Here is a 10,509-nt window from a genome sequence, read left to right as displayed (position 1 = left end):
TTTTTTTTTTTGCAGTTGCCATTGCATTTTGTTGTTATACCCACTATCTCTTTCCTTCAAGCGCACTCCGGCATCGCGGTGTGTCTTACTCTAAAGGCATACCCCAACCCCCCCCAAAAAAAAAAGATACAAAGCGGATTGACACTAACGTCTCGCAGCAATCATTTTCTTCGTTGGTGTGTAAAAGAAAGAGAGAGGAAGAAAAAAAATGTGTAGATGTGCATCTGCCTTTGGGATGTGTGGCGCGCACTTTGAATTTATCAGATGCAGGAGCTGAGGCAAAAAGGGGGGAGTGATGCATTTGGTTCCTATCGTTCCTTTTCCTATCTCGTTTGTTTTTTTTTTTTGGTTACAAGCTCTCTTTTTGTGATTGTCATGAATTTTTTTTTGCTTGTTTTGTCCCTCCGAGTGATATAAGTGCTGATCTTCCGTTCATCTCATTTTTCGCACTTACCTTTTTGCCATTTATTTACGTGCATATGCAAGTTTTAGGTGTCGCACGCAAATGGCAACATCCATTCAGCAAAATCCATTGCGGGTGCGCACGCTAGAAGTCCTGTGGCATTGGAGGGAAATCGACGATGAGGCGCTGCAGTTTGGTCTCCAGGGAGGTAGTATCGAAGGTATTGTTTCTATAGATTACAATCGAGTAGAAGATCGCATAGTTACTTCAGGTGGCGACAGATACATACGCCTATGGAACCTCAATATCGCTGCAATTGACCGGTGGCTTAAAAATAGTGAGAGCGGCATGGAAGATTGCGTTCAGTTTATATGTGGTGGGGTAACACCGTGGATGCCTTTGACCGCACGGTGGGCACCAAACGGCCGTCTTATCGCCTCGGGCCACTGTGATGGAAAAATATGCCTGTGGTGGAAGGAGAGCAGTAGAGATGGTGAGCCTGAGCAATGGAAGGATTATAGACATCTTTCCGGACACGTGATTGATGTGCACGATGTGTGCTTCTCGCCAGACTCGCGTTACCTCCTCAGTGCCGGTGGTGATGGGACGGTTGTGCTGCACGATCTTGAGGGAAGCACCATGCCGGTGGTGCAGCTTCAGGAGGCACACAGCAAGTTTTGTCGTGGTGTGGCGTGGGATCCTTGGATGCACTATGTTGCTAGTTGCGGCAGTGGGCCAGCGTTGTATATTATGCAAGGGCCGAAGCACGGAGCGAAGCGAGCCTCTCTGGTATCCCAGCGAAAGGCACAGGGAGATTTTATTGGCGAGTCGTGTAGTGCATCATATCGACGCCTTGCATGGTCGCCGGATGGTGCGATTCTTGCGGTACCGTACGGTAAAGTTTCGCAACACAAACACTCACGTTCCGCTTGCAGTGGTGGTGGGTCGGAAGATGCGACAGCTGGAGCCGCTGCGGGAGAGGACCGTTGGAAGAATTCTATGGTACATTGCGTTTACATGTACATACGTAACGCTCCGGATAAAGTTGCAGCCCGCTTAACGGTGCGGGGTGATGCGGAGGTGCGAGGTGTACAATGGGCCCCGTGTTTCCTGGAACCCATAGATGAAATAACGTGTAATGAAGAACAAAACGACACGACTGCAGCTGAGGTAAGCAACCAAGCGAGAAAAAGTGGACCCACAGCAGAAGAAAAAGGTTCGTGGGGCCCCGCTGATTACCGCATGGCATTAGCAGTATGGACTGCAGATGCTGTCATGGTATATACCACAGACAGTGAAGTTCGGCACAGTGACTTCACGGATTTACATATGCGCAGCATCTACGATGTGGCATGGAGCCCTGACGCATCTTACCTTTTAACGGCTGGACTTGATGGTTACATTACCGTCATATCAACTGGCGGTTCTCTCGGTGTTGCCCACCGTTTGCCTTTGTTCTCCAAGAAACCAACGACAAGGAGGTTGTGCACCGTGTTGCAGAATGTGAAAACGGAAAGTGAAACGTTGGGACCAGGGAGAGGAGCAACAAAAACGACTAATGCAGCAACGAAAAAGGAACCCGTTGGTGGTGAAGAGGCGGAAAACGCGAGCAGTAACACTGTCGTGCACGCGCCGGTGAAAAAGAAAAAGAAGTTAGAGCCACAAGCGCAGGAAATGTATCCGGCAAAAGAGGAACCAGATACTGCTGTGAGCCTTGGTGAGCTTTCCAAACTTATGGATAACCTCAACGATTAAATATTCACCTCCATCATTCCCCCTAAACTATAATTTGGCCAAATCTTTGGTCTTAGAAAAAGTTATCACACACAAATAGAAAAAGGATAAGAGGTATATTACTCAGTCAGATGCTAGCATTTGTTATTGTCGTTGGTATTTTTAATTTTTCCCATGTCTTCAACCGCCTATAACTTACGTTTGTACTGACGAATTTGTGCAAATGCGCCGCCTCAATAAGCCACGTAGTGGCGGATCGGGACGGGTGCGTGAAGTTGGTTGTGTGCCATTAACTTTTTAAACTAGTACTCCTGCTCTTCCCTGTAAACTCCACTCTCACTCTGCACCAGACGCAACAGAAGAAAGGAAAAGGTAAAATAAAGGGAAACTAATATTGAGGAATATTTCTCCTTTTTTTCATATTAAGTTTTGTTAAGGGCGGCAGTGCAACTGGGGGCGGGTGGGGTCGTAATTTAAATGATGTCCATCCCAAACCTCACGGATGCACCAGGTGGAATACTCATAGCGCACAGCCACAACCAGTCAACGAGCGCCGTGCCTTCTGGCGGTTCAGTGGATCCTAACAATGATGTCCGCGGTAACATAACGCGCCTTACTGCGCGCGCAAGGCAACTGTTGGTTAGCGACATAGACACGCGAGTTGTCCGAAACGGCCTCAGCACATACGAAATGTCGCGCAAAACAGCCACGGATGCACGGTTGTGGGCACAGGTAGCTGGTCAAGCAACCTCTTCACAGGCATCAGTAGAACTCTTTATGGCAAGCCTCGGTTTCAACCTTCAGGAGCAGCTGCGTCTCCTTCATCAATTACACACCAACCAACTGCCTATTGTAGGGAGAAACCAGTTGGATAGCCTCGATGCACCGTGGGATACACAAGCGAGTGACGAACTGGGCACCGCACTGGAGGTGTTTGTGGCGAACCGTCGTCACGAGATCATGCAACGGAGTGTAGACGAGATGCACCAACGCGTAGGTGAGATGATGCAAGAGCGCTCGGAGGCCATCATACGCTCTTCGTGGGAAAAGTACAGTGTTGAAATTGCAGATGTTTTTGAAACCGCTTCATTAAAGGCTGGAAGCGGTGGTGGCAGGGGAGGAAACAGCAGGAACAGCATCAGCAACGGCCAGTTGATGCATGCTAGTACACTTGGGGGGGCAGTTAACGGTGTAGCCGCTGCGGGCACCGCGTTGCAGTCTCATGCAGGTGTTGTAGCGCTGCTAAACGGTCGTGACACCGCATCGACGAAGGCCCTCGCCAAAGTTTCTGCCTTTGCGCACATCGTTCACACTCAGCCGCCGCAAAAATGGAGTTCACACTTTACCAATCACGTTGTTGACGACACTCCAAATTCAGTGGAGGAGGTGGCCGTTCTGTGGACCACCGTTGGGCACATCTTGCAGCCCATAATAGAACGTGGCTCTGCAGCGACATCAATAACTTACGTCAGCTCCAGCCGGCGGGTGATGGAACGGAAGGCTTTGGCGGCGGTTTTCTCCATCATGCTGAAGGTCGAGTCAGATCGCCTCTCTGATATGGAAAACATGCACGCAACCCGCTTCATCGGCGTTGTGGAGCGCTACACTTCTTCATCTAATCCGTGGGCACACATATTTACCTCGATGCGCTGCGGCCGCTACGATGCGGCGGCAGCCATTGCGGCTGCTGCTGGTTTCGGTTTAGTGGAAAAGACTCTTAGTTCCTATGCCTCGGGGAACGTGATGGAACAGTACACACCGTCTTGCCCGTTAGAACTTCGTGCTCTTTATTCAGAGGATTGCACACGCTCAGATCCCTACAGACATACTGTTCTCTTTCTGTTGCTTGCGGGGAAAACTGGGGAGAGCAATGAGGTGGTTCAATCGACAGTAGCGTCATTGTCGTCAAAGGTTGCCCGGTCGCTGGAAGACACGTTATGGATACGACTTTTTTGTCTCCACACCGTTGATGCAAATAACAGTGAGAAGATACAGTCCTTGTCAGATATGCAGCGGTTACTGTTAGATGATATGCAGGATCTGGTCGCACTGACACGCGGTAATGTTGTTCGTTTGGCGTCTTTAATGTTCCATGCATTATTGCCGTCCTCGGGGGTTCGACTGCTGACGGAAAATGACTCCACATACGTCGATGGTGTCCACCTCGCGATGTGCTTTCACAACAGCAAGATGCTCCAATGCAGTGATGCGGAGGTTCCACTCGACCTTAGCCGTGCCATACAGCAGTACTGCTCCATCGCACTACTCGACGCCGACAGACGTCGGATGAATGCTTCCCAAGTAGGACCAGCCATTTTCTGGTACTTCTTTCGCACTGGTCTTATTGACACGTTTGTGGACTACTGCAGTAACGAATTGGTGTGTGCGAAGCTATTTGGTCAGCGTGCTGGTGGTGGCAGTAACGATGGTGCGCTCTTTCAACACGGGGGTGTACCCCCCAACGAACTTTTGGATGCAATGGTGCGCATCGCTGAGGACGCAATCGCACGGGGAAAGACAGAGCTTGCGGTACATGTACTAACGGTGTTGGACCATGCTGCCACACTCGTTTCGGATGACGCTCGATCAGGGTATGCACTCAGCCGCGCTGTGCAGAAGATTTGCCCAGCACTCGCACAGGCATTTCACAATGAACCTACGAGTGAAAGTGCAAATCTCTTCGTGCACGCCGCCGTTCTTCGGGAGCGGTTGGCGCAAACGAAATGTGTAATTCCATCGGCCCAGACGGACACTTTCCACCTGCTGTGCCGGATGGGCGAAGTGCACGCTAACGCCGTGCGCGGTAACGCCGAGATGGCAGTACGATGCTTCTGTAACCTTCCTTTTGTCCCGGCAAGTCCCGCCGATGTTGAGCGGTGTGCAGAACTTTTTGATACAGCACCAGACACCGTGGCAACTGCGGCGCCACCGATCATTATCCACGCACTGCGGCAGTTGTTGCGTCTTGTGAAAGAGCAGAGGGCGTTGCATGATGGGGCGAGTGACGAACTGCTGTTGCAACGAAATCAGGCACAGCAAATTATTGCATGGGTGCGTCGCTGGAAGAGGCATATGAACCGCTCTCTCTTAGATGAGCTAATCGTTCTAGAGCGGTTGTTTGTGCAGTGAAGCGTTATATTTCGATACTGGTGAACACTCCCTCCCCCCTTCTCTAGTGAGTTGAATGACCGAATAGGGGAACAAATGGGAGGACACGAAATCAGTTGGGTCTTGCTGAACAGTTGGGGAAGCTTGAAAGAATAAAGGTAGGGTTAAGGAGGCAAGTTTTCTGACGGGGGAATATGAGGTGTGTTGAAGTGATTCTGTTGGTACCAGACCTGAAGGCAGAAAATAGCAAAATACAAAGCAAAGAGGAAGAGAAGGTCGACCGGAGCGATCTCTTGTCATTTTTCTAGCACCTTCTTTAACACGCTATACATGGTTTTGGCTATGGTTCTCGCCTGGAGCTTTAGAGGGGGCGGTAACTTGTTGATTGGGTGAAGGAGGGAGGTGAACGTTAAAAGAAGACTGAAATCATATGATGGGTGGACACATCGTGCCCTCTTGTGCCGCCAGGCGCCAGTCTACCTAATGTGCTTGCGGTAAACTGTCTCACCACGCTTTATATGGCGTGAACGCCGTGAAAGTCGTGCTGTAAGACCTTCAGATGTAACTTATCTTCTCGACATCACAACTATTAGGGCAGAAGTGTTGTTTAGCTCCCCAGAAAGGGGGAAGGGTGTTACTCCCATGCAGCAGCGTCTTGTTCTCATTGCTACTGACTTTGTAACGCTCTACCAAGAGGCCCTCAGCCGACAACTACTAACTCCCGCTGCGTTGACACCCGATGCGTTCAAGGATCTCTTTGATCGTATTAACGTAGAATATATGCACTATGCAGGTGCCGGTGCGACGCAGCCATACTTCGAAGATGTTGTGGAGAATCTGTTGCAGCTCGCTGCAGCGTACATCACACTGCCGCCCGACGCTGCTCCTAACAGCCGAGCCTTTGGGGTTTATTTGACCTTTTTCCTGTATGCCACGCAGCCAGCCATCGAAACATCACCAGTAAAGGTGCAAATTTCTCTGGGAACTCTACAAAGGTACGTGGAAGATATAGATTCCACAGCACGAGACAACCAGGGAGTGATAACAAGCCTCGGTTGCCGCGTGTCAGACGGCGAAAAGCGGCTCCTGTTGGCGCTACACAAGTCTGGGGCCCTGAAGGTCATGCCCTTTATCGATGACTCGCTCTACGTGCGTACTCTAATTGAAGTGCATGAGCAAGCGGGTCTTCCACTACTCACATGTGTGGCTCCCCAGCGGTCAAATCCAAGTCCACACATTGCATTGGAGGGGGGAACATGTGTAGACGATGATCTATCAAATCAACTCCATGCATACAGGGAAATGAGGCGTCGCATTAACACTGAAAGTCTGCTGAAGCGTAAATGAGTGTAATGCTTCGGTGCTGTTTGCAGTTGCAGTTGCAGATGCAGATGTGCCAGTCGCTCTTAATGAAATATTCCATTCTTGTTTTGATAAGTACTGTTCTTGGTTACTTCTTCGCTGTTTAAACGTAACTGCTCGTATTTTTTTTTTATTTCCTGGTGTAAACACGTAAATCGGCATGGTTGCGACACAACACGATTAGGCGGAACTAGGTGGCTTACTCACCTTTACACAAATACGTGGAGAGGAGGAGGGAGCGATTGAGAAGCGGGGCAAACAACTTGTCTGCGCACAAGTTGAGACAAAGCCACCGCAAAGCCTGATGAGGCGCTTCGCGAGGCGTCTGCACACCCCATTGATTCTGCGCAAGACGAGGGATACGCCTGTCACTCCGCTTCGCTTCTGCAGTGCTTCCACAAATAATGCCACAAGTGAAGTTGCCCTCAATCATGGTCGCAATCCACTGGATTTGGTTGATGTGCTGGGTGGTGGTGAAAGACCCCCTTTGGAAAGGAATTGTGAGGCGACAGGGGCGGCCAACCTTTCCAAGGTAACATTGAGGCAGATTGTGCGGGATGTTGCGGCAACTACAGGCGCACACCACAACTCCGATCGCGGCGTTGGAAATTACGAAAATGATACTGGCATTAGCGGTAGCAGCGGATTAAGTGGCGAAACGAACGCTGGTTGCGTAGAGGAGTCACCCTACAAGGTAGCAATTGCGGATCGGTACGGCATGCCCGCGGAGCTTCCCCCTTCTGCACCACAGTTTTTTAAAGATCTAGCCGAGCTGTGTCCAAGTGAGACTCTGAGGCGACAGTTGCTGGAGCTTCAGCGGACTCGCAATTGGAATGACATGACAGCCGTGCAGCGCGCGGCAATCCCTCTTGCGTTGGAGCATCGGGATATTCTTTGCATCGCACCCACCGCAACAGGCAAAACGTTCGGTTATTTGTTTCCGTCTATGCTACGTTTGGCGATGTACGCCGGAACAGATGGTAGTTCGAACCTCACAGGCAGTGTTAGTGAAGACTTGAATAGACCCAACATCGAAAAGCTTATGCAAGACAAAATGGAAAAAGGTGAAGTGTGTCGTTATTGTGAGTTGTCGGTGACAGAGGTGAGAGTTTGTCCCCTGACTGGGCAACCGCACCCGGACCCCGTTCCAGAGGATGCAGCGAAGCAGCAGCGGTCTCCCATGTGGGTGAGTGAGCTGTCATCCGTGGCCGAGCCCCTCCTTCTTGTACTCGTTCCTACTTCCCAACTCGTCATGCAGGTATATCATCTTTGCAAGAAGTTAGATGCAGACTTCCGCGTTAAGTTTCTCGTTCGCGCCTCCAGTGCGGAGGAGCAGAAGCGCCACCTGAACGCACTTGAGGGATGTGATGTGTTAATCACCACACCGGAGACCATGCTTCCTGCCCTGTACAAACGCAAGTTATCGCTGAAGCGAGTTAAAGTGCTTGTTTTAGATGAGGTTGACGACCTATTATCTACCAATCACTTCGAGAAAGTAAAGATCATACTTGGTGCACTTCCCAAAGGTCCGCAGCGTCCTCAGCGACTGCTCTTCGGTGCCTCGCTTCCCCCATCTGTGTACCAGATGATTAAGGAACAGATGCTTCTTCCATCTCACCGTTTCGTTTTGGTTGATGTGAAAACTGATAAGCTCGGGCACCCGATTGCTCCCGCCCCTGGTTCCATATGTGGAGCTGCGGTTTGCGCATCCATAACGCATGTTGTTTTTATGGTTTCGCAAGCAGAGAAGATCAGCAGGTTGGCTTGGCTCTACAGCAGCGGTAAGTTGCGTAAGGATCAGCGAACCCTCATATTCTGTAATTCGCGCCATAATGTGGCGTACGTGTGTGAGCGGTTGCAAAACCTTGTACCCGGTCTGCGTGTGACGACACTCACATCCCACTCGTCCGCCACGGGGAAAACAGGTACGATGAAACTGTTCAGCAGAGGTGCCTCCACTTGTCTCATATGCACGGATATTCTCAGTCGTGGCATTGACTTTGCTGATGTGATATATGTTGTCCATTATGACGTACCAACTGAGTTCGAGACGTGGGTGCATCGCAGTGGCCGTTGCGGAAGGCGAGGGCTGCGGGGTTACTGTTACACGTTCTTCCAACCGGAGAATGTACGGTTGGCGAAGCCACTTGTAGCACATCTGCGACAAACACAGCAACTGATTCCGCCAAAACTTCAGGAATATGCGCGACAATCCCTCATCGATGTGTTTAAAACTTCTTTATTTTACCATCCGACACGCCGATATCGACCGAGGGACCCGCAGCAGCAGGCCCCTGTTCTGGGACGCGCAACACCCCGCTTCCCGGATTATAAGCAAGACAGGCTGAACAAGAACTTTAGGCCTCTTTGAACCCCTGAAAGGAGGTGAAAGTTGGCTTTCCCTACGGCTCATGTCAGTGCTTTAAAAGCCTTTGGCTTAGCTGGTTGCTCAACCCCTATTAATCACGCGATGGAGATTAATTACTGCCTTTGCACCACCTTTCCCTCTCCCCTTCACCCCACAAACGCGATGTATTTTTCCCCGATATTGCGTTTATCTGTTAAATGTGTTCACCTTTCCTTTATATACTCACTACAGAGGTAATATCTTGACACCAAGAGCAAAAAAGAAAAAAAAACCTTTGCCATACGAAAAGAAATACAACATTAAGTGACCACAATACATCCAGACAAATTTTAAAACTACATCCTTGAGGAATGTTTCGTAACCACGCATCGAGGATCACTGCCGCAGCTGCGCCTTGGGTGCTCCGGACGGCTTGCCGCCAGAAGTCTGACGCCAAAACACCTGTGTGGGGACACACTCAACTGAACCGTCTCAGTTTTTTGGAAACCGTGCCTGTCGTTCCTTTGCGTGTTTCCGATGAAAGCAGTGAGGACCGCCCCACCTGGAGCCTTCCCGATATTGAGAATGTGGCCATAACGCACAAGAAGCCAAACGGTCTCGTTGATACACTCGCCTACCGCAGCGTCCGCACCTGCCGCTGGTTATTTGACACATTCTCTCTCTACCGTTTCGGTTCCATCACGGAGAGCAAAGTCATCAGCCGCTGCCTTTTTCTTGAAACTGTTGCCGGTGTCCCGGGGATGGTCGGTGGAATGTTGCGCCACCTTTCATCATTGCGGTACATGACGCGCGACAAGGGTTGGATTAACACTCTTCTTGTTGAAGCAGAGAATGAGCGCATGCACCTCATGACGTTCATTGAACTTCGCCAACCAGGGCTCCCCCTACGCGTTTCCATCATTATTACGCAAGCCATTATGTACCTCTTCCTCCTGGTCGCCTATGTGATTTCCCCCCGTTTTGTACACCGCTTTGTCGGTTACCTTGAAGAGGAAGCCGTCATTACATACACCGGCGTTATGAGAGCAATTGACGAAGGAAGGCTGCGCCCTACCAAAAATGATGTTCCCGAAGTGGCTCGCGTGTACTGGAACCTCAGCAAAAATGCCACATTCCGCGACCTCATCAACGTGATCCGAGCTGACGAGGCGGAGCACCGTGTCGTTAACCACACATTTGCTGACATGCACGAAAAACGCCTGCAAAACAGTGTCAACCCCTTCGTTGTTCTGAAGAAGAACCCAGAGGAAATGTACTCCAACCAACCAAGTGGTAAGACAAGGACGGATTTTGGAAGCGAAGGCGCCAAAACTGCGAGTAATGTAAACAAACACGTGTAAGAGCTGACATTACCTTTGATGGAGTTCCGCCTTTCAGAGTGATTTGAATGCATGCATTTGTGTTTCTTTTTTTTTTTGGCTCAATATTGTGTTCATGTGTGTGTGTGTGTGTGTGTGTGTGTGGTGCGTGTGGATTGTGGGGATGGGGGCGGGGGAAATTATGAAATAATCGGCAGAGGGCAGGGTCAAATGAG

At 50.2% G+C, this 10,509-nt stretch overlaps 5 protein-coding genes across 5 annotated transcripts; all 5 read left to right on the top strand.

Annotated features, from left to right (window-relative positions):
• Positions 1 to 505: 505 nt before the first annotated feature.
• Positions 506 to 2,158, top strand: TEOVI_000526300 (chromatin assembly factor 1 subunit B, putative; the record flags this gene model as incomplete). The annotated part of the gene is made up of 1 exon (XM_067223790.1): positions 506 to 2,158. The coding sequence occupies one exon, from the start codon at positions 506 to 508 to the stop codon at positions 2,156 to 2,158; it is 1,653 nt and encodes a 550-aa protein (XP_067079891.1).
• Positions 2,159 to 2,614: 456 nt separating this feature from the next.
• On the top strand, positions 2,615 to 5,266 carry TEOVI_000526200 (nucleoporin interacting component (NUP93), putative; the record flags this gene model as incomplete). The annotated part of the gene is made up of 1 exon (XM_067223789.1): positions 2,615 to 5,266. One exon carries the CDS (start codon positions 2,615 to 2,617, stop codon positions 5,264 to 5,266), a length of 2,652 nt encoding a protein of 883 aa, XP_067079890.1.
• Positions 5,267 to 5,887: 621 nt separating this feature from the next.
• On the top strand, positions 5,888 to 6,592 carry TEOVI_000526100 (small nuclear RNA-activating protein; the record flags this gene model as incomplete). The annotated part of the gene is made up of 1 exon (XM_067223788.1): positions 5,888 to 6,592. The coding sequence occupies one exon, from the start codon at positions 5,888 to 5,890 to the stop codon at positions 6,590 to 6,592; it is 705 nt and encodes a 234-aa protein (XP_067079889.1).
• Positions 6,593 to 6,911: 319 nt separating this feature from the next.
• TEOVI_000526000 (ATP-dependent DEAD/H RNA helicase, putative) lies at positions 6,912 to 8,978 on the top strand (the record flags this gene model as incomplete). Its single annotated transcript, XM_067223787.1, has 1 exon — positions 6,912 to 8,978. One exon carries the CDS (start codon positions 6,912 to 6,914, stop codon positions 8,976 to 8,978), a length of 2,067 nt encoding a protein of 688 aa, XP_067079888.1.
• A 347-nt stretch (positions 8,979 to 9,325) lies between these two features.
• TEOVI_000525900 (Alternative oxidase, mitochondrial) lies at positions 9,326 to 10,315 on the top strand (the record flags this gene model as incomplete). The annotated part of the gene is made up of 1 exon (XM_067223786.1): positions 9,326 to 10,315. One exon carries the CDS (start codon positions 9,326 to 9,328, stop codon positions 10,313 to 10,315), a length of 990 nt encoding a protein of 329 aa, XP_067079887.1.
• Positions 10,316 to 10,509: the final 194 nt, after the last annotated feature.

Source organism: Trypanosoma equiperdum, assembly GCF_001457755.1.
Source record: "Trypanosoma equiperdum strain OVI genome assembly, contig: ctg_1969, whole genome shotgun sequence".
NCBI lineage: Eukaryota > Euglenozoa > Kinetoplastea > Trypanosomatida > Trypanosomatidae > Trypanosoma > Trypanosoma equiperdum.
This window is presented reverse-complemented; position numbering and strand designations above follow the sequence as displayed.